We start from the raw sequence: 23,898 nt of genomic DNA, 5'->3' as shown, positions 1-23,898 counted from the left end.
AGAAGAGAAAAACAGAGACTTTATACATTAATTATAACAAGGAATAATCAGACCACAAAGCACTCATACAGGTAAAGTAAAAGAGGTCACATACAGCTTAATATCTGCATTTTTTCATTTGGATCAAGTAGATGAAAAAAATGAGGCCACAGCACCCAGTCCCAGAGGTCCTCAGAAGATTTAACACTCAAAGGCTAATTCACATTCCAAAGCATTCACACAGAAAGGTATCCTATTTGTTAATAAAACCCATTCAACAGATAACTTAGCGATTCACCTTTGGGTTTGTGAAACTGGGATGACACACAGGGCACATTTCTTGCTTTTATTTCAACATTTAAAATATTCACAGATGCAGTATATTCATTGACATCTCCATGGAAGATGTACCAAACAAGCAGACAGGTATTCCACAATTACAGAATTACATATTTGTTACTATGTGAATGTTTACCCCTAGAGTTTATCTGGAAAAACACCGCTTTAAAGAAAAAAAGCAAAAACTTTTGAGTGTTTCACTGGATTTTCCATAAAAAGTGAGTTGCAAAGAATTTAAGGAGCGATACCTAAATATCAGAACTTTTTTTAAAATTTCAAACTTTTATAGTTCTCTTCTAACATACCCCCATCAGGAACATTTAAATAATTAATACTCAATTCTTTCTCTTTTCCCCTCAATAGCCAAGCCAGGACGTACTTACTTTTCCTGTCTTTTTTCCTAAACACATTATGAAGAATAGGCTTGACCATCACAGCATCTTGACTAGCTAATGAGGTAGGAGTATTCCTCTTTCAAAAGAAGTTCTTAAGAATTTATGAAGCAAAATAAAAAAGAATAAAATTATAAGAGTTTTTCTTTAGTGGTTGTTCTTCAAACGCCAAAAGCATTAGAAATTGGTCAAATGCTGCTTGTACTTTAAAAAGACAAAGACAAAAATCCACTACAAAGGCCCTGCTACCGCACAGATTCATGGGCTGGAGTGAATTAAATTCATTTTGGCATTATCAGGTAAGAAACCAGTGCCTGAAAATGTCACACTTTCTTCCTGGAAGAACTCTTACCAAGAAGGTAAAGTTTAAATAGAAAACAATATACCCTATCTTTTCTTTCCAGCACAAGTTACTTTAAAAAGTCTCTTCTTTCAACCCAGTTCTCATCCTTTTCTACACACACACGAGATTAATAATTTCTGTATATTACATATCCAGTAATGTACTGAAATGAATTTACCAAGAACATTACCAAAATCTGCCAGAGAAACACTCCTTATTTGAAAGTTTTAATGACATAATACTAAACAGCTAGAAAATGCCTAGGTAACAGATTTCGGCACATCTCTGTATTAGCAGATTGTTTCAAAATGCATACACCTTGTAATTTCACATAAACCTAGGAAATTTACCCATTATTCCCCTCTTCATCTACACCAAGATCAGAGTTCTGTTTTCTAACTACCCTTTCTGTATATACAATAAGGAATACTTTACAAATCTACCCAATTCAGTTAATATGTTCCCAAATAAGGGGAAAGTTTTCAAACAAGTATGATTTGTCTAAAATACGTACTCTGAACACTTTGGTATCTATTATGTGATGAAAGCTAAAATACCAGAAAAGAGGATTTACTTTCCCAATTATGCACATATTAGGGTTACTGCTAAAAAACACTTTTTAAAAATCTTAAAAATGTAAAAGAAACACTTAGAACAGCTGCCAGAAAAAAACTGATAACTCTATGTGGCCTGGCAGATGGTTTTGAAATCAAGTCCTTGACAACTCTACTATAAAATGTTTTAGACATGGTAATCAAACTTGGTATAATAGTGCAACTTTCTGATATGGCAGTAACCATTTGAGATTAGCTACCAAATGTCAGCAATAATTTTTTTACATGTCTTTAAACCTTTCTTTTTACTATTCTATCTAGAACTGTGTCCTATCAATGTGATCAAAATATCATGTGTTATCATTTAGTGTGAAGAGAATTCCTTCCTCTTCACTGCCACCTTTTTTAATTTCAGTTATAGTTTCTTTACATTCTTCTCCTAAGGCACACCATGCCCTATTTATTGCTGCAAAGCCCCTGAAATCTGTGTCTCAACCTATGTCTGCTTCATCATTATGGTTCAATGAAAATCACTTGAGAGTGCCTGCTAAAACTTAGTAACATTAAGTCTAGAATGCTATTGTCCCATAAATGAACTGCAAAAAAACCAAGTCTACTGAAGCAAAGGCCAAAAAACGCAAGTATGTGCTCTTTGTGCTCTTTCCCCTAAAAACTGACCACGTTATCTACTATGACAGTTAAGCTCAGTTATATCTCTGGCTATATATATATAATCCATTCTCAATGTCATAAAATAAAATGTTAGGCCAGTAAGCTTTCACAATTTTTATTAAATCCTAGTCTAATTTAACAATATCTGATTTTATAGACATCATCCCATGGTGAATATGTTTAATAAGTGAAAGCAAATCAGACATCTAAGTCATTATTTTCTGCAGACTAAGCAATAAGATAACAACTACACAGAACACTACAGGTAATGACATACATACATTTACTTGCTCGGAGTTTTCATACAAGCCATGTTGTTTATCAAACTATATCTCCTAATATTTAATACAGTAGAATTAGTGATTGTAGTTCTCATATAATATTTTACTTACAAGTACCTTATTGAGATAAGTAACATTTTGACAGTTTCAGACTTTCCAAATTAGCATAATATACTCAAGAAAAAGAGCAAAAGGCAAAATGAAAACTGAACATAACAAGTTATTAAAAGGAAAATGAAGTGAAGAAAAAAAGGGGAAAGTGAAATATCATTGGGGTGGGGGGAAAAGAAAAAAATCAAACAAGTCCGGATATTTGACTAGAAGGAAACAGATCAACCATGAATTTCACAAACCAAAATTTTCTAAATTCAATGCAATGCTAATCCTTTTGAACGTAAAAGCTGAGTTGAAACTAAAAGGTCGATAAACTGTTACTTTTGGCCTTAAAAAGTACCAACTTTTCTGATCAAAGAAGGCCACAACAGTTAAGACTGTATTACTTGATTTTATTTTACACTAGGTGGTGGACACAAAAGCAATCCTCCTTAATAAAACTGACAATTAGCTTCACTCAGAACATTTTTAATAATGCGCATTTAAAAAAAAGTATTCATCTTACAAATTGTTCTGCAATCCAAATATACAATAGCGTGGAAAACAATGTTTAGAAAACAAAAGCCAATGTAAAAAGACAGATTAAAACAACTAGAACAGTACAGGTTTTACATGGCTCTGATTTTACAGTTTTCTTACTGCATCATCAATGTCAGAAATCTGTTCCTTCAGCTGGCTCCACTGCTCAGGATTTAAAGAAATACCTAAAAGAAAAGTTTAAAAATCAAAAATTGAGTATCTACTTAAGCTCTCTTGAGGATTTTCATACTTCCAACTAAAATATTGTTTTATCTAAACTGCCATTTTGAATGGCACAATAGTACATTAAGAATCAAATCCCTTACATTTGTTAATTACACATTCATCACAATTACCTTAGCAGGTCAATCTTATACCCAGTTTTACTTTCAACACTGCATCCTGCATAATGCCTATTATACCCAGTGAGCGCAAATGATGATCTGAAGATTTATCTCACAAGTGCTTGCAAACTTCCAGGCTATGTGGCCAGACCCAGATTCGGTATGTGACACCCCGTTTCTACAACCAGTTGTTTCCAACATTTGCTCAAAATTTCCACAGGAACTCAGCATGAATGACTTTGTGCTGAGTTCTTCCAGAAGCACTCACTTCACTTTGGAAAAATCCCCGAGACACGATCCAAACAGGATTTCTTAGACTGTGCATACTGGTTAAGAATGCACTCTGGAGTCATGCTGCCAGGGTTCAAATCCCAGCCTCACTGCCACTAACTCTATGGCCTTTAAAAAATTAATTACCTCTAAACCTCAGTTTCCTCATCAGTAAAATGCTGCTTATAACTCAAAGGGTTGTTGTGAATAATTAAATTAGCTAATGTGAATAAGATCTCAGCCTATCACCAGACACGTAAACATTTAAAACATTAGCTAATGACATGTTCCTATTTAAGACATAAAAGTATGAACAGAAAGTACTTTGTGCTTTAAACTTACAATGTTCTAATGCTTGACCCTTATAAGCACAGAAATAAACTAGAATTGGAAGATTAATGAATTCTCAGAAAACTGCTGGGAGGCCATGAAATTGAGAGGAAAGAGGAGAATATATTAGGGCAATACTTAGGAAGGGCTAATCAAATCATTTTAGTAAATGTTTGCAGGAACAAGAAAAGAAATCTGGCATTGGCTACACTGGGACAACTTGAATGATCAATCCAAAATTAGCCTGAAGAAGAAAAGGGTAGGAAAACATATAAAGGTTAAGTTTAATACAGTCAAAAATTACATGAAGCAAACAAGTGGTACTTTTCAAAATGACATGCAGGCAGAGTAGAAGAAAATAAGAAGGCATTTTTTTCATTAGCTAAGGATCAACCTAAAGCAGCTAACCAGCCAAATATATGAATTTCTGTTGGTACACAAATGTTCTGTAGCTATTTGGTGAATGAATAAAGCATGCTTCTGTGATGATGACATGCTTGGGACTGGATGAAGCAAAAATGGAAGGAGGACAAAGACCCACTTAAAGGATACCACCCTAAAGAATATCTGTTTGGAGATGAACCAAAAGGAAACACTGTAAACCAGGATTTTCCATTCCTGATTTTACACCTTCCCAGTGCCCCCATTCTACTTCAGAATTGATGTAATCTTTTTAAAAGTACATTCAAGTAAATTAGCAGCCAACTGAAGTGATATTAGGGGTATTACTGGGGGGAGGGAGGGAGATATTTCAACAAGCTTTATTTAAGACATTTCATTAAAATAAGTTAAGTGTCACGTCCAAAAAGGCTACAGGGACTTCCCTGGTGGTCCAGTGGTTAAGACTCCACACTTCCACTGTAGGGGGCACAGGTTCCATCCCTGGTCAGGGAACTAAGATCCTGCATGCCGCACAGTGTAGCCAAAAAAAACAAAAAAAAAAAACAAAAAGGCTACAGAAGATAAAGAGAATCAGCTCAAGGAGGATCTCCCATGCCCTATGCACCATCAACATTATTTCAATTTCAAATAAAGTCCAAACAATTTCAAGCTTAGATAATTTTAAATTTAGTCCCAACATTAGGACCAAATTCCGGAAATTAAATCTTACCTTTCCTTCCTGGTTTCATTTCACCTTCCGGATCCATCCAGTATTCTCTAATATCAATTAAGACTTTCCCTTTGAAGTCCCGAACACTGACATACCTCATTTTCCCAATCTGCAAAAGAAACAAAAACATAAAAAGGTGTTCAACAATGGCATCCATATTTATATTCACACTTGCTGCACACTCACTCTACTTTTAATCACAAAAATAATTACTATTCTCAATATCAAAACTACACCAAAGGAACTACCACTGTTAAAAAGAAATCTTTCTAAAAAGATGAAACAAAGCATATCTCACGTTTCCAATCACTTTTACATTAAATTGGGACATAAATAACAGAGTATTATTCAGCTTTAAAAAAGAAGGAAATTCTGTCACATGCTATTTACAACAAGGATGAACCTTGAGGACATTATGCTAAGTGAAATAAGCTCATCACAAAAAGATACATACTGGATGATTCCAGTACTTAATATGAGGTACCTAGGGACTTTCCTGGTGGCACAGTGGTCAAGAAGAATCCCCCTGCCAATGCAGGGACATGGGTTCAAACCCTGGTCCGGGAAGATCCCACATGCCACGGAGCAACTAAGCCCTTGCACCACAACTACTGAGCCCACACACTGCAACTACTGAAGCCCATGCGTTCTAGGGCCCACGTGCTGCAACTACTGAAGCCCGCGTGCCTAGAGCCCGTGCTCTGCAACAAGAGAAGCCAACGCAGTGAGAAGCCCGCGCACCGCAACAAAGAGTAGCCCCCACTCGCCGCAACTAGAGAAAGCCCCCGCTCAGCAACAAAGACCCAACGCAGCCAAAAAATAGATAAATTTTTTTAAATTTCATATGCTTTAAAAAAAAAAAATACGAGGTACCTAGAATAGTCAGATTAAGATAGAAAGTAGAATGGTGATTACCAGGGGCTGGGGGGAGATCAGGAGAAAAGGGGAATTGTTATATAATAGTTTTACAAGATGAAAATATTCTGGAGCTCTGTTTCACAATAAAGTGAACATACTTAACATTACTGTATGGTTAAGATGGTAAGTTTTATGTTAAGTGTTTTTTTTTTTTACCATAAAGATCATTACAAAGCAAAATCTTGCACAAACTACGACCACAGGAATCCATAGACTCAGCTAGCTACATTGGTTTAGCAACCATTCTGAATATAAGAATCCAAAGTTCCAGTCAATAGTAACATGAGATAGCTTTTCCTTTTAGACATTCATTTCAAATAACTTCTTTTCAATATTGTACTGGAAATACTAGCAATAAAGAAAAAGAATGAAAAGGATGATGTAAAAACAAAAATCATCAACAGAGAAATCTAAGAAGTCCTAAAAAATAATTACACTCCACTTACAGTCTCAAGCTGAGAACTTAAAACTGTCCACAGAAAACTATTTTTCAAAAACCTTCTACTGCTGCTTAACACAAACTACACATTGCACAGGGAAGGAAAAGGCTTACTCAACTAAGTGTCTATAAGCACTTTCCAGGATATCTGATCAAAACCTCTACTACCTCTACCTATCTGACTCATTTTAAACGTACTCTTCAATCTTCCTGACTTAAATACTAGCTATGATCTTGTGCTTGAAACACATCATCATGTAAAAGCTGCTTTCCCTACAAACCTGGGTCCCTTAATGATTAAATAATCCCTTTTATTGGGATATCAAGTATTGCTATAGTAGAAGCACATTTGTGCTGATACAAGTACACATTTATGGCTTCCATCTTGCCTATGTCCTCTCAGGCTGCTTTTTCTTGTCTCAGGTCTTGTTCATTTTCGTTCTCAAATTTCTCGTCCCACTGGTGTGGCCCCTATTTGCAGGGTATGCCTCATGCTTTATGGAGAAAATACAGTCCATCAGGTGTGGTTAAGTGCCTTCAAATCTCTCTTCTCAGTACTTACCCACATCTTCATCAATTCTTAAGTTCTTTACCTTTTGTATCCCATTTCTTGCATATACAGCTGACCCTTGAACAACTCAGAGGTTAATTCAAGTATAATTTATACCTCGGCCCTCCACATCCGAGATTAAACCAACCACAAACCATGCAGTATTTAGTATTGAAAAATATCTGTGTACAAGTGGACCCAGGCAGTTCAAACCTGCATTATGAGGGTCAACTGTACATTCTTTCCCTTTCCGCTGGTTTCTTATCTACCATTTCCAAACATGCTCATTCTCCTCTTTCTATAAGGCATTTTCCCTAATCTGCATTGTATAACTTTCCTCATGTTTCCTTCCTCCCTTTATTGCTAATCTTTGAAAGGCAAGAATTGCTGTTTCCATTGATTAAACTCCCAATGCCTATGCTAAAGTCACCAGTGATCTTACTGTCATTTTTAACGGCTTTTTTTTTTTTTAAAGGTTTGCATTTTTTTTTTTTAATTTATTTATTTATGGCTGTGTTGGGTCTTTGTTTCTGTGCGAGGGCTTTCTCTAGTTGTGGCAAGCGGGGGCCACTCTTCATCGCAGTGCGCGGGCCTCTCACTATCACGGCCTCTCTTGTCGCGAAGCACAGGCTCCAGACACGCAGGCTCAGTAATTATGGCTCACGGGCCCAGTTGCTCCGCGGCATGTGGGATCTTCCCAGACCAGGGCTCGAACCCGTGTCTCCTGCATTGGCAGGCAGACTCTCAACCACTGCGCCACCAGGGAAGCCCTAACGGCTTTTTTTACAGTCCTCTTTGTGTCCCCTAGTGCCTGTCATACCCGTTCCCAGCAAACTGTTTTAATGGATGAACTAAATAAATAAGACCAAAATGATTATCACAGTGAAACTCCCAATAGTGATTTATAACACTGATTTAATTCCTAACATATTTTTAAGTATCTCAGGCACCTACAGCACTGAACTGAACATTGTTTCATTTTGGTTTTTAAGGTAAGCTCATGTGACAGATGAATAGATGAAATTAAAATACACTGAAAACCTACTAGAGTAATATTGATCAGGTAAGTCAAGTAAGCATTCAGTGTGGGCTTGAGTAGTGGAAGAGACTTCCAGTGGTGGAATTTGACCTTGAAAAATGACAGGCTGTTAATTAAGCAAAAGGGAGAAAAAAGTGAAAGATACAATACTGATGAGATTCAAAAGGCTGAATAGATGGAGCTATACTGAAAAGGACTTGAAAAGCCAGGAAGAGAATTCTGAAGCCTTTATAGGTCCCTGAACTAAGGACAAAAAAGAAAGAAAAAAAGAAAACCAGAAGCAGAAAAACAGGGTTACAACTTTAAAATTTCACTAGAAAAAAAGTTAAAGATCAAGACTGAAAGCAACCTTTTTTTAAAAAACAGTTATAAGTACATGAACGGCATTTTACCAGTCTTAAATTAGTAATAACAAGTACTCAGTTATTTTATGTAAAAAGCATGGTACAATACAGTTAACACAACACATTGTTAGCTAGCTTCACTTCTACCCTCGATCCCTAGAAACTTCTAACAAGCTTCCTCACCCACAGTTTCAATGAGGTGTGTATAAATGTTTTTGTTTGCTACAGATGAACTTAAAAAGAGGCATTTTCTTTCTCCCAAACGTGACTGACCCTCCACGTACTTAAAACTTTGTGAATTCACATGTTGAAGTCCCTAATCACTCCTCAAATAACTTGTGTTTGACTATTCTAAGTAAGAAATTATACAAAGTAGGGAAAAGGTATAGGTCAATAAACTGACTCTCTTAAAATCTGGCAATAATGATTCAGGGAACACCAGCACCAAAGAACTGTGGGGGTGAAAGGAGGGGAAGCCTGAGGACGCAGACCGACGCTGCTCTACCAACATCTGAACCCCTTATTGTAACCAAAAACTCACTGTGCGTTTTCTTTTGTATACTGTCCCTTAATATATTCAGTGTTCACTTTATTTATTTTTTAATTTTTTTCTCCAGTGTTCATTTTAGCATAAAAAGCTTTAACGCGAATTTTCAAATAAAGATGGGCCCTACAGAAAACTGCACCACGTTTATCCTATGACTTTTCATTCTCCCAGCCCAAAGCACCAAATCCACAGTATGCACATTCATTCCAGAGTTTAAGCAATAGAGGCATTAGAGGAAAAAGAAGAGTCAGAAGGATACTTTGCCCCTAACATCAGGAATAAAGCAAGGATGTCTGCTCTCACCACTTCTTTTCAATATTGTACTGGAAATACTAGCAATAAAGCAAGAAAACGAATGAAAAGGATGATGTAAAAACAAAAATCATCCACAGAGAAATCTAAGAAGTCCTAAAAAATACATATGTAACAAATAAATATATAAAATATAGAATATATGTTATATGTATACTTAACATATATTATGTAATATTGTACATATTGTTTAGCAATGAACTGGAAAATGAAGTTAAGAAACAACACATCTTAAAAAAGTGGTTCTGAAGAACCTAGGGGCAGGACAGGAATAAAGACGCAGACGTAGAGAATGGACTTGAGGACACGGGGAGGGGGAAGGGTAAGCTGGGACGAAGTGAGAGAGTGGCATGGACTTAATATATACTACCAAATGTAAAACAGATAGCTAGTGGGAAGCAGCTCAGTGCTCTGTAACCACCTAGAGGGGTGGGATTGGGAGGGTGGGAGGGAGGGAGACGCAAGAGGGAGGAGATATGGGGATATATGTATACGTATAGCTGATTGACTTTGTTATACAGCAGAAACTCACACACCATTGTAAAGCAACTATACTCCAATAAAGATGTTAAAAAAAATAAATAAATCAAAAAAAAAAAGAAACAATACATTTGCGATAGAATCGAAACACAAAATACTTCGGAATAAATTTCGCAAAAGATGTACCAGAAAAATCACAAAACAGAGAAATCAAAAAAGATCTAAGTAAATGGACAGAGATACCATATTCATGAACAGGAACTTCAATATTGTCAAGTTGCCGACTCTCCCCAAATTGATCTTCAGCTTTACCCAGTCCCAATCAAAATCCCAGTAGACTTTTTGATAAAAATTGACAAGCTGATTATAAAATGTGTATGAAAATACAAAATACATAGAATAGCAAAAATAATTCTGAAAGTGAAGAACAGTGTTAAAGGGCTTACACTACCTGATTTCAAGACTCACCATAAAAGCATAGTAATTAAGACAGTGTAGTACTAAAGACAGACATAGAGATCAATGGACTACAACAGAGTTTAGAAATAGATAAATATTTTGTATATTTACTGATTTTCTTTAAAGATCCAAGGTGATTCAACAGGAAAAGAATAGTCTTTTGAACAAATGGTACTGGAACAACTCGATTATCTGTACAGGGGTGAAAAATCAGTCTCAACCCCTATCTCACACTATACACAGAAAAAACTAATTCTACATGGATTAGAGACCTAAACATGAAAGTTAAAACTATAAAAAGTATAGCAAAAAAAACACTGGCAAAATTTTTGTGGCATTGGGGTAGAGAACTATATCTTAAACAGGAAACAAAAAGCATTAACCAAAAAAGCAAAAAATTGATGAAAACGGACATTTTCAAAATCAAAGCTTTTTAAAGATACTTAAATTAAAAAAGTAAACCACAGACTCAGAAAATATTCACAATACTTGTATCTGACAAAGGACGTGTATTTAAAATATTTTTTAAAAAACCCTCAAATTCAATGAATCAAATGACCTTTTTTTAATAGGCAAAAGATCTGAATAGAATTTTCAAACAAAAATATAAGACATTAGGGAAATACAAAGTAAAACTACACATCCATTAATTAAAGGGGATAAAATTTTTAAGACTGGTAATACCCAGTGAGGATGTGCAGCAATTGGAATCTCATACACTGCTGGTGGGTCTGTAAAATGGTACAGCTACTTTGGAAAAGTTTGACAGTTTCTTAAAGTTAAACATACACTTAGCCTATGACCCAGCAAATACATCTGGTGTTTACCCAAAAGGCGAAAATGTCCACAAAAAGATCTGTACAAGAATATTCACAGCAGCTTTATTCCTAGTATCCCCAAACTAGAAACAACCTAAATGTCCACCCAAAATGAATGGATAAACGAACTGTAGTACAATCATACAATGGAATACCAATCAGCAATAAAAAAGAACCACTGATACTTGAAACAAGGAATGATCCCAAAACATTATGGTGAGCAAAGGATGCCAGACACAAAACAATACAGACTGTATGATTCCATTTATATGAGGCTCTAGAACAGGCGAAATAAATCTCTAGGGACAGAAATTACATCAGTGCTTACCTGGGGAAAGGGAATGGACTATAAAGGACTATAAAGGGAGGTCTAGAGGGAACTTTCCAGGGTGATGGAAATGGCCTCACTACAAAAGCATGTACATTTAGAGAAAGACAAATATCATGATACTGCTTATATGTGGAATCTAAAAAAATGGTACGAATGAACCTATTTACAAAACAGAAATAGAGTCACAGTTGTAGAAAACAAACTTATGGTTACCAAGTGGGGGGAGGGAGGGGAGGGATAAATTGGGAGATTGGGATTGACATATACACACTACTATATATAAAATAGATAACTAATAAGACCCTACTGTATAGCACAGGGGACTCTACTCAATACTCTGTAATGACCTATAGGGGAACAGAATCTACCTGGGCTGGCCAAAAAGTTCGTTCGGGTTTTCTGTAAGATGTTAGGAAAACCCCGAAAGAACTTTTTGGCCAACCCAATAAAGAGTGGATGTATGTATATGTACAACTGATTCACTTTGCTGTACAGCAGAAACTAACACAACACTGTAAATCAACCATATTCCAATAAAAATTAAAACAAAAATAAAATAAAATTTTAAAAAGCATGTATTTTTTTTACAGCTCACCAAATTATGCTTTAAATGTGTGCATTTTATTGTATATGGACTGTATCTCAGTAAAGTTTATTTTCAAAAAAAGAAAAGAACTTGCCCAATAGTCACCTCTTCCTTGAGGAGAAACAAAGCTGACAAATTCTTACCAAAAAAAAAAACAAAAAAACTAACCACAGAAAAATGAGGAGGTAGTAGCATAGATATAATTAAAGGTAGAAAGAATAAAGATCACTGCACTTACATGTCATAAAAGAAAACAATCACACAACAGAATGCATGTATTTTTACACACACATAATCTGGAGGTTAACAGGAAAAAAATAATATGTACGTCATACAGAACAGTGATTCTTAAATTTTTTTTGATTTCCTGTCCCCTTTGGGGTACTGATGGTTATAAATAATCCCTTCAATACAAAAAAATCCAAATAAAATATTAATTTCATGGACTCCCAAAATAAACCCCCAGGTTAAGGACACTTGACTCTGTAATAACGTAATTTAAAAAGTAACAGGTTTATCCTTAAAATCATCAAATCAACTAAAGCAGTATGACTGATCCTTTGTGCTGAACTTTGAAGACGAATAGGGATCCCTCTGAAGAAGAATAGGGACCAAAGTCCCCTGCCTCAATCATTCTGACCTTTTAAGACACAGGTACTAAGTAATTACAAGATAGTTCTCCAGTCCACATCACATAAGTCATCTCAGGTAAATTATATCCCTTTGGAACCAAATTCTCAAAATTCAGAGCTGAAGAAACCAGACATAAGCAAGCATCTAGTAGTATCTCCTCTCTACTCAGGAATCTGCCCAAATCATTCCACAGCTTAAAAGATTAGCATAGTGACTTTCCTTGGGCACAATTCTCTTCAAATATTACATTTAGAGAGCTGCTTTTGTTTGATGCACATTGCTTTTCCAAAATTTGAGATCATTTCCTCCAGTTCTATTCTCAAGAGATGGGTATTTAGGTTAAAAAAAAAAAAAAAAAAACCCTGCCTTATGGCTACTAAGCAATACTCAAACAACTTTAATTTAGATTTTAGATTTGTCTTTCGTAAAGTATACCTGATAACCCAGGTCCTTAAAGATACTAGCAATGTCTAAAAAAGTTCCACTCTGGGAGCTGTCTTCAAGGCATTTCTTGTAAATGAAAAATATAGGAAATATATATCTCTATTATTTTAACTTTGGGTTTCTTTATTTATTTTTGGCTGTGTTGGGTCTTCGTTTCTGTGCGAGGGCTTTCTCTAGTTGCGGCAAGTGGGGGCCACTGTTCATCGCGGTGCGCGGGCCTCTCACTGTCGCGGCCTCTCTTGTTGCGGAGCACAGGCTCCAGACGCGCAGGCTCAGCAATTGTGGCTCACGGGCCTAGTTGCTCCGCGGCATCTGCAATCTTCCCAGACCAGGGCTCGAACCCGTGTCCCCTGAATTGGCAGGCAGACTCTCAACCACTGCACCACCAGGGAAGCCATATCTCTATTATTTTAATTAAATAAATAGAATTTTTTAAAACTTTACAGAACACAATGAGCAAAATTGATTTTCCTTCCAAAAACCCCATCCTTCACCTGTCTTTCCTAATAAAATTATCAAACCATTATTACTAATAAAAATGAAGTCCTCTTTTTAAATTACATAACCAATGTATTCACTAGGTCTGTGAAAAGTCACTCTGAAAATCAGGCCTATATGATCCTCCTAAAGGCACTTTCAAAAGGGTGAGGAGTCTAATAGCCTTTGAGGCTTGGGAACCTTCCAAATGAGGGCTTAAGAACTGAACTCACTTCTTTTGGTGAGATAACCTCCCTATAAAAAAAAAGAACTGGGGCTTCCCTGGTGGCACAGTGGTTGAGAATCTGCCTGCTAATGCAGGGGACACGGGTTCGAGCCCTGGTCTGGGAAGATCCCACATGCCGCGGAGCAACTAGGCCCGTGAGCCACAACTACTGAGCCTGCACGTCTGGAGCCTGTGCTCTGCAACAAGAGAGGCTGCGACTGTGAGAGGCCCGCGCACCGCGATGAACAGTGGCCCCCACTTGCCACAACTAGGGAAAGCCCTCGCACAGAAACGAAGACTCAACACAGCCAAAAATAAATATAAAAATAAATAAATAAATAAAAATATTAAATATCCTGTGTCAGTAAGTTTACCATTTAAAAAAAAAAAAGAACTGGTTTCCCAAAACTGCTCTAATAGAATAAAATCTCTAAATGTGGGCCCTAGTTTCTTTATCTGTACAATCGGGAGTAAGGGAGACAAGATGAAATCCATTAATAGGCCACAGATGCTCTATTACCCAAGTACAAGCAGGCATACAGTGAACAGAATTGATCAGAGAAAAGCCCAAGATAATTGCCAAGCAAATACTTGAAAGTTTTTACCTTTAGTACAAAATAAGTTGAAATATTCCAAAGCAGTCCTTCATTCTATATAGGAGGAAAGTCTATGAAAGGAAGGGATACTTTCTTGCAGATTTTACATTTCACTCTGCCCCTTAAAATAGCTTCCCACTACACTTAGAATAAAACTAAAACTCCTAAAACTGGGCTCCCAACAGGAAAGCCCTGAAAGATCTGGCCTTCACCTTCCTTATCAGCTAGACCTCCTACCTACACTCTCAGCCAACTTTCTAGGCTCCAGGCACAAGGGCTTCATAATTCCTGCACAATCTAAGCTCTTTCCCACTTCAAGGCATCTGCACGTTCTCTATCAAATTAATCTAATCTGCTCCTAGTTCCTCTAAAATATACAAAAGTCAGAAGACTAAAACCTGTAAAAATCGATCTGCATTTTGTCACTTTTCTTTTTTACATAATTTTTAATTAAAAAATGTATGTATTTAAGATTTATGATTCAATGTACATATTCCGAGTGAAAGACTACTACACTCAAGCTAACATATCATCTCCTTATACTTACCATTTTTTGTATGATCAGTGCGCCTAAAAAATCTACTTAGTACATCTCCAATGTTCAATACAGTATTAAGCATAGCTAGCATGTGTCTATTTCTTTATCTAGAGTTATAACAAGACAAAACCGAGTAAAAATATCCAACTTCTATTTTCCCATTCTCACATTAATCCTGGTACTGTCTTTCATCAGTCAGTTTAAAAAAAAAAAAAAAGAATAAGTGCACACACACACAAGCCTTACTTTCTAGTCAAGTAAATGTTTGCAGTCTCATTTTGTCCAACCTTCTGACTTTGACTAATACTAATGTCTCCTTGAAACGCTTATCTTGTTTATGCTCCCACAAAGCACTTTTTTTTCTTGCTCCCATTACTGTACTCTTCTTATTTTCCTTCACCTTCTCTAACCTATATCCTTTTTTCCTTCCATCCTGAATATCACAAGACATGTCCTCAGTCACCTCCTCTTCTCCCTCTGGTTTATAACTTACTTCAGTGGAAGGTTTCAGTCAACCATACTAATGATCCCACATGAACAGTTCCCAACTAAGCCTTCTAGGTTCTAAAGCAGAGACACTTTATCACACTTACAATCAGATCCAAAAGGCCAAACTTAACCACCTCTGCCATTAAAACTAATTTATTTTCCTCATATCTATCAATGAAACCTTCATCTCTATTGTCTCTCAAATTTAAAACCAGTCTTCATTGATTGCTTCATTCCTCTAGTCCATTCTTCCTCACCAACAATCTTAATCATCACTATTTCACCTTCTGGAAAAACCATCTAAGCACTTATCACTGCACATAATTTATCCCCACTGCCTCTCCCATAAATCCTTCTTGTACCATGATGCTAATAACAAGTCTCCCTAAAACAAGATAAGAAACCCAAGGAAAGAAGCTATGCCAGTCCTGAGTAATTTCATCAAAGCCCTCTAATGAACTTCCCTCACTTTACCTCACTACTCAACCTTAATCCCCACAATATATAAACTGAGGGCCCATTTTAGTAAACCCATTCACCCTTTCTGTTATCAAGCCAAAACTAGGCAGGTCATATTGCTGTTTCCCCTCCAGTAACATCCTATCCATACTTCACAGCCCAATACTAGACCTACCTCCTCCAAGCTGCTCTCTAAACGTGCAGTTCTCAATCTTCTTTTGCATTTCTCTAACTTTTAAATTCCCATTGTTTTAAATACAGCAAGACTACAGAACTCTAGATTTCAACAATCATCTAGCATCATATAAATTGCTTTCATTTCTACTAACTTGTTATTATATTTCAAGGAATATCCTTAGTCAAGAGAATTATAACATACATAAAAGATTATTATGCATTATCAGATTAAGGTACTTCTAACATTCTTTAGATCAAGCCAAGTAATAATTCCTCTGGAACTAAGGAAATAACCCACTTTACCTGAAACATGTTATCATCTCTGCTGCTGCTGCTCTGCTTAGAAGATGACAGGGCTCTGGAAGTTTCACCAGTCTTTTGCTTCTTTACAGGTTTTTCTGGAGCAACTTGCTTTTTCCTCTTTAACTTGAAAGAAAAACAAGAATATGGTTAAAATCTGCATAAGAACAAAACACATCTCAGGTTCAAAAGATTCCATTACTTTTCAAGACTTAAAGGATCAAAACACTCCATTTATTAATTAAAAAAATCATAAATATATACACAAGCAAGTTTCACTTGACAACAGAACTATGAAACTAACCTAGCACTGCTATCTAATACAGTGTTTTCAAACTGTGCTCTCAGAAACCCAAAAGATATTTCAGGCATTAGAGTGGTATTCACCAGAGAAACAGTTATTTTATAGACTAGGATCCCTCATAAAATTTCTTTGGGAGAGAAAAAAGATGGGGGTACGGGGGCTGCTGCTTTTGAATAAACTTAAACTTTTGGAAACCACAAGTCTAGTAAACTAGTCACTTATTTTTACAAAGAAAATGTACTAATTAGGAAGAATACAACCAACTTATGATTATTTATGCCTCTGCCAATTCCAAAAGGGACTTAAATTGGCTTAGCAAGTTTATGAGTAGGCAAAGCTAAGAAAGGTATTTTGTACTGGGCACCAGAGGTCAACAACTCTTCACAAAACTTCCTCATCACAAAAAAATCACTTAAGATAAACAGTAATGTGTTACACTAGCATTCAAAATCAAAACAATGTTTTAAAAGCAGCATTACTCTAAAAGTTTTTCATATAGCTTCATTCTCAAAATGAGCTAACAGGGACTTCCCTGGTGGTGCAGTGGATAAGACTCCGCACTCCCAATGCAGGGGGCCTGGGTTCGATCCCTGGTCAGGGAACCAGATCCCACATGCATGCTGCAACTAAGAAGCCCTGGAACCACAACTAAGGAGCCCACCTGCCACAACTAATACCCGGTGCAACCAAATTAATTAATTAATTTTATTTATTTTAAAAATGAGCCAACAGTCCATGAAATCCAGTAGAGTTCCCAATCCAAACAGTAGAGGGCAGTCATGTTCCTTAGTGGAAGGTATAAACTATTAATGTTTTACCAAATTATGTGATGCTAGGTAAAATACTGACATAATGTATGTATTTATGTATACAAACTGAAAGACTGGATTCATTTAGTGTAAGTGCTTACAGGATTAACAGTATTATTTGGGATAAATAGCAAAAATTACCTCAGCTCAATAAGCAAAAAGCAATTATTCTTTTTGTCAGGGTCTATATAGTCCCTGTGGAATGGCACATACCTGGCACATAAAAGCTCAATAAAAAACTTATTAAATCAATGTATTCAAATGCTATACTGTGTGCAAGTTAAAAAACTAAGAGACATTCCCTTCTCGAATATAGCCATGCATGCTCTTTGAAGTTTTTTTTCAACCTTCCAGGTGATATTATACTATGTACTTCCCTATAAAAGTCCATCTCCTCCAAGATTCTCATATAAGCTCTCTTTTCTCTTAACTAACACTACTGAGCTCAGAGACACAACTATGTAAGGTTCTAGGAGATAAAGGACAATTCTGCGTGGAAGAAGCCCTGACTACAGTGTGAGATGCTCAGTTAAGCAGAATGCACAGTTAAGCTTACGGCACAATTATCACCTAATGCAGAAAAAGCCTCTTCCATCAAAATGGGTAATTTCATGTTAGCTTTGCTGGGTGTTGATTTAACTAAAAGGAGGGGACCAGAGTAAATAATATTCTAATTTAAAATGTACCAAGCCAAATTTTATGTAATCCTTGAAGGCTGGATAAACATCAAGACTGAGAAGACTGTCAAACTGACATCTGCTTTCAAGGAGTTCAGATAATTTGGCTCAACAACTACACAGAATACCTACAGATTAGGAAGATTACTAAATAATGGCAAATAATGGCTTTGGCCTAAATCTAGCACTATTCCTCTAGGCTCCACTAGGGAGCCTTAGGAGTCCTAAAAGGCCACAACAGGAAGTTTGGTAATGTCAGAAGACTTGCTCAAGTCTGACGCGGGGCTTGGCGTGTGCGTGTACAACAAGCACCCTAGGCGCTTTAGTCAAGTGGTTCAGGGGACATCTGCACTTTCAGAAACATCCATCCAGGCTCTCATTTTAAAATTCTGATATGCTGTGCAGTCCTTCAGAACTGGATGTGGGCAATACTGCTGAATTAAGTATCACAAAAATCACATGGTGTATAGTCACCTTTTTGTCAACTTCACTGTCAGAATCACTGCCAGAAGAGCTTGAAGAAACAAGTTCCTTTGACTTCGGCATTCTGAAAGAAAAATACATTATGTAAATAATTCATAACTTGCTCTATTACCTTCAACTTAACCCTCCCCCAATCAAAGATTCAAGAAGTTCCACAGTTCTTTCTACCATTTTTGGTACTGGAGTTGTTACACTGAGCACAGAAGTTATGTTCTTAATCTATGCTCTTCCAAATTGAAAATAACATGCAAAGTGAAGAGTTCTGAACCCAGCCAAGAAGACCTAAATGTCATACACATCTCATACTCCTACACCTCTCTCTTTCTCAAAGTCAGTGGGGCTTTTTATACTTCATTTTAGCAGGGTTAGATGTTTATGTTTAGGGTAAACTGCAAAAAGGCAGCTGACAGCAATCACTGTTAAAACCAAGAAGAAATATGAATAATTCTCAGTACTGCTTTATACTTGCCACTGAAGAGACTTATGATATCAACTTACACACAGCATGGTGAACAACTGTACTATACAGATGTGGATATCTAATTAATTTTACCATTATAATCCTATTTTTCATATTTTGTATATGTTCTTAATTTTTGTAGCTTTTTGACCATGCCAATCAAAGGAGCAAGTACTGAATCAAAGTTATACAAAATTCACAGTTCATTTACATTTTACACTGATTTTCTACTCTGGAATACAACTAAAATTTGAAGAATCTGCTTATGGGAGGGGCAAAACCTTTCCTCCAATTCCTACTATGACCCTAGTTCCCCAGGTCCCCCCAGACAGAGGTACATAGGCCAGTGCCTTGCTTTCCCTGTGGATGTTTACAGAGTGCCTGAGGCCAAGGCAGAGTCTTGTGCTTCTATGTTTCCCAAAATGCAAGGAATTTCACACTGTACCTCTTTCCAAAGCACTTATAATACCAAGTGGTAAAATGCTTATTTTCAAAACAAGTATCTTTTGCTCTCTCCACCTCCATCTCAGAAGAGACTTGAGTCCTATTAACTTATGTATGCCCTAAAGGATCCAATATACACAACACACACTATAATGTTTGCTGAAAAAAGGGGAAAAAAAAACTTCAAAAAAACCATAAATAATCCAGATCTCGACTAAACTTGCCATTAGCAAGGGCACTGAATGTATCCCAAAACAGGAAGTCAAGGTAAAAGAAATGAGCCATCCCTAGCCTAGCCACTAAATTCAAAAAGCTCAAACCATGCCCAAGCCAGCCATGTTGATTTTATCTGGCAATTTCTTGATGCCAAGAGTAGTAAATTCAGAGGGGAGCAAGCAACATTTATAGCCACGTTTTATACATTAATCCTGTTACTGCTCCGTTTTCCAACCTAATCTCCAAAATCAATTTAGTTGTTTTTCATGCTAGCTAATAATGCCAAGAAGCATTTTTTTTTAAAAGGTAATCCAACTGAACGTACCCTGTTTTTCACTTGGAAACGGTCAGGCGTAACTATACCATCTGTTCATGAAAGGTTCCTGGGGGCCTAAGATCATTTCAAAGAACCACCTCGTGTTTAACCCAACTAAGTCCATCCGACAAGAAAACAAGGTAACGGTAACTAAAGCCAGCCTGTTTGAACTTCTAACAAAATATATTTTCACTTTTACTTAATGAGCCTTTACCGTTCAAAAGGAAAAAAGCGGGGGGGAGGGCGGCAGGCTCGTAATTCTGGCGAGGCGCTACTAAGAGCGTTGGTGTGGAATATATACAAAACACAACTTAAAAAATGAAATCTCCGATCTCTGATGAAGGCATGGGGAAGGAGGGATTAGAAAACAAGAGGTGAAAACAAACTAGGACTAAAAGGCACGCGAATTCGGTACATCACGAGGAGGATAAGCACCAACACGGAGGAAGGGGGCCGCGCGACGCCAGGCAGCCGCCAGAACCCCGGGGCTGACAACGCCTTGGGCGGTGGGAGACAGGTCGGTCGGAGGGGGCGTGGGAGGCGGCGAAATGCGGAGGAGACGGCGTGGGAGAGGAGGGACTTGCACCAAGCGCCATTTTCTTCCCTCGAAGAGCTCACTGCCCCCCAGCAAAGCAGCCGTTCACTCCCCCAGCGCCAGTCGCCCCCCCCCCCCCGCCGCACCGCCGGCCTTCCTCCGACCGGGTCCCCCCTCCTGAGGGCAGGGATGAGGACCCCGGAGAGACCCTGGGGAGGCGCAGGCCCCGCACGCGCCCCCGCCCGGGCCGCCGCTGCATTGTCCCGGGGGCACCCCGGCCCCCTTCCCGTGGCTCCTCGCCCCCGCCCGGCGCCGCCTCCCCCACCGCCCCTGGGCCGTTCCCGGGAGCCAGCTTCGGGGGCCGAGAGGCCTGAAGCGCGTGGGGCGCGGGGTCGGGGACGAGGAGGGGACCGGGGAGGCCGAGGAAGCATGGGGGAGGTCAGGTAGCGCCGCCATTTCCCGCGGCCGTCGTCGACGAGAGGGACCGGCGCTGCGGGCGCGCAGCCGCCGGGCTGGCAAGGTGAGGGCCGACCGAGGGCGGTTTCGAGGGGGTGGGGGCGGGGTCCGAGCACTCACGCTCTGCTCCTGTAGCCGAACTGCCTCCAGCTCGCTCGCTCGCTACTGACAGAGAAACGGAAGTGACGGCAGCAAAGAGACGCCGGCCCCGCCCCGCTGAGACCACGCGCACGTGATGGGGCGTGGCCTCCCCTCCGAAACCAACACCGAGACCCTTTCCAGGGCCTTAAAGGGACCGCCCCTCATCCTGAACCGATGCCACAGAAGTGAGATGCAGCGAAGATTGGATTTGACTTGTGAGTGAGGGAACGAATAAAACATGAATGACAAGCACCGAGCTTTGCACTTGTTCCATAAATGTTTCTCGTATTAAAGTGAAATGTCTGAAAAAGATCGAAAAAGGTCAACACTTCTGGCCCATTTTCCGAGAAATGATCCTTGCCCGCCACCCCCTACTCTGGTATTTAATCCTGGCTAGTATAATCCGAGGGAAGGAAGCCAAAGTCATAACGTTTAATGCCAGAAAGTGCGAAAAGTCTTTGCAGAAGTCCTTGGCCACACACCCACACACATTCCTAAACTGAAGTCCTGGGAAATTCCCTGGCGGTCCAGTGGTTAAGACTCGGCGCTTTCTCTGCCAGGGCTGGGTTCAATCCCTGGTCAGGGAACAAAGATCCGGAAAGCCACTGGGCAAAAAAAAAAAAAAAAGTACCTAAACTGAAGTCCTAGAGGTGTAAGGTAGTTCACAGAAGGCAAGAGAAATCCATACTATAAGCAGGAATATGGTTAATAGAGTCTGAATCTATATTTAAAGAATGCCGACTATAGCCAAGAATATATATTCAACACACATTTATCAGGCACCCACTATGTTCCAGGTACTGCAATGAGGCACTTTACATATAATTATCATCCTAACAAGCACTTTCCAACGTAGGAATGATTATTCTCTCCATTTTCTAGATGAAGAGACCAAGGGTCAAAAAGTTTAAATCAGCTCTGCTCTAGGTTATACAGGGAGTGAATCATGATTCAAACCCGGCACTGCCTGAGTCCCACTGCTTACTGCAGACTGAGGCAGATTGCAAATGCTCTAGGCCACTTCTATTCATTCAGTGTCAGGTTAGATGACCACTTTTTAAAAATGAAACACTTGCTGTATAATTCCTTTTATACAACATTCCAAAAAAGGCAAAAATAACCCATGGGGATCTAGGTCAGGTTACCCTTGGGGGATATCACTTGGAGTGAGTATGACGGAACCTGTGGGGATGCTGAATACATCTTGGTCTGGGTGGTGGTTAGACAGGCATGTACGGATGTAAAAATTTCACTTAATATTCGTGCATTTTACATTATACAAGATACACTTCAATGAGAAAGATGAAAAAGTCAAAAATAAAAATATGAAAATTAGACTGTAAAAAGATGAAACTCACTCAGGAACCACTGTTCCAGCATGGTAGCTTGCCAGCCTGGAGTTTACACACCCAAATGCAGTTAAGGAAGCTCCTTCAATGACTATGGCCAGCTGACCTAAGTTCCCTTGGACTTTGTAGGGGGTGTCTGATTGGATGAGCTAATACAGTGGGGTAACTAGAAGATCAGCAGGTGGCCTGGGCCCTGGTAGCCATGGATATGGTTCTCTCTCGAAATCTGGATGCTGGATGAGAAAGGACAGAGTTCAGGGCACTGGTTGGAGTCATGTGACTCACAACCTCCTCTCCCTATCTTCCAAGAAAGAGCTACAACTCTCTTTACTCAAGTGTAGGAAACTGCCCAAAGGTCCTTCCCCAGTTTATTCACTCATTTCATAAACAATGTATTCAGCACCTACTATACGCCAGTGCTGCTCTAAGTGCTGGGAATTCAGGAATGAACAAGACTGACAGGGTCACTGTAAACTCATGGAGCAGACAGTAGCAAGTAAAGAATTAAATAGAGTTGGTAATTTCAGATAAGTGCTATAAAAAATAAAAGAAAAACAGGATGATGCAGTAAAGAGTGTTGGGATGAGGTTAATTGAGATCTGAAAGGGATGAAGTGGGAGTATTCGGGCAGGGACCCTAATGAAAAGAGCAGCCAGGGTAAAATTTGGGTGCTGGGGGTTCCAAGCAGAGAAGGCAGCTGTGCAAAGACCCTAGGGTTAAGATGAGTCTAAAGAACGGAAAATTCTCTTGATGTGGAACTCCACTGGAGACCATGGGCTGTACAGAGGCGGAGCCCACACAGCACCTCCCTAGGCTCAGTGCCAGGGCTGCCCAAGCCCCAGGAAGCGCTGGCTTTGCAGAGTTACCGGAGCCCAGTTCTGGCCTTTCTCCAAGATCCAAGAGAGCGCCTCCTCACCTATCACTGCCTCTTCCTCCTCACCTATTACTACCACTAATTAGCACCAAGGAATCCCGCAGCTTCCCTCCAGCTGGGTCTGTGCTCAGATGAATAGATCTATGTCAGCCGAGAATTTGCTTTTTGAGGTATCACTATACATGAAATAGTGCAAGACTCCATGTAATTGTCAAATGAAAGCTATAACCATAAATGCTATCAAATGCTTCACAGAGAGCTGGACCTCTGAATTGGAATAGACTGAGGATGCTTTGAAGAGAACAGCCTTAAGCTTGACCTAGGGAGATGAGAGAGAACATTTGGAGTGGGAAAAGAGGAAAACTCTGAGCTAGGTATGACCACAAAATGAGTAAGGCACATTGAGAGGCTATGAGCAGTCAAT

The 23,898-nt window shown here is 38.7% G+C and overlaps 1 protein-coding gene across 1 annotated transcript; it reads right to left on the bottom strand.

The window, feature by feature from the left end:
- Positions 1-311: 311 nt before the first annotated feature.
- On the bottom strand, positions 312-21,340 carry SUB1 (SUB1 regulator of transcription). The gene is made up of 5 exons (XM_059916180.1): positions 21,231-21,340; positions 18,675-18,747; positions 16,414-16,536; positions 5,249-5,357; positions 312-3,378 (listed from the first exon to the last, which is right to left on the bottom strand). The coding sequence occupies exons 2-5, from the start codon at positions 18,744-18,746 to the stop codon at positions 3,299-3,301; spliced, it is 384 nt and encodes a 127-aa protein (XP_059772163.1). The 5' UTR covers position 18,747; positions 21,231-21,340; the 3' UTR covers positions 312-3,298.
- Between the last annotated feature and the right edge of the window lie 2,558 nt (positions 21,341-23,898).

Source organism: Balaenoptera ricei, chromosome 3 (genome assembly GCF_028023285.1).
Source record: "Balaenoptera ricei isolate mBalRic1 chromosome 3, mBalRic1.hap2, whole genome shotgun sequence".
NCBI classification, from domain to species: domain Eukaryota; kingdom Metazoa; phylum Chordata; class Mammalia; order Artiodactyla; family Balaenopteridae; genus Balaenoptera; species Balaenoptera ricei.
The sequence above is the reverse complement of the archived record's forward strand: the minus strand, read 5'-3'. Positions and strand labels throughout refer to the sequence as shown.

What these genes read in the sequence shown, in the direction of transcription:
- SUB1 (XM_059916180.1), bottom strand. Translation starts at nt 18,746, where the DNA reads ATGCCGAAGTCAAAGGAACTTGTTTCTTCAAGCTCTTCTGGCAGTGAT. An exon ending in GAGATGATAACATGTTTCAG is followed by an intron (nt 5,358 to 16,413) that starts GTAAAGTGGGTT and finishes TTTCTTTTGCAG; the next exon opens with ATTGGGAAAATGAGGTATGT. An exon ending in AATGAAACCAGGAAGGAAAG is followed by an intron (nt 3,379 to 5,248) that starts GTAAGATTTAAT and finishes CTTTTCTTTTAG; the next exon opens with GTATTTCTTTAAATCCTGAG.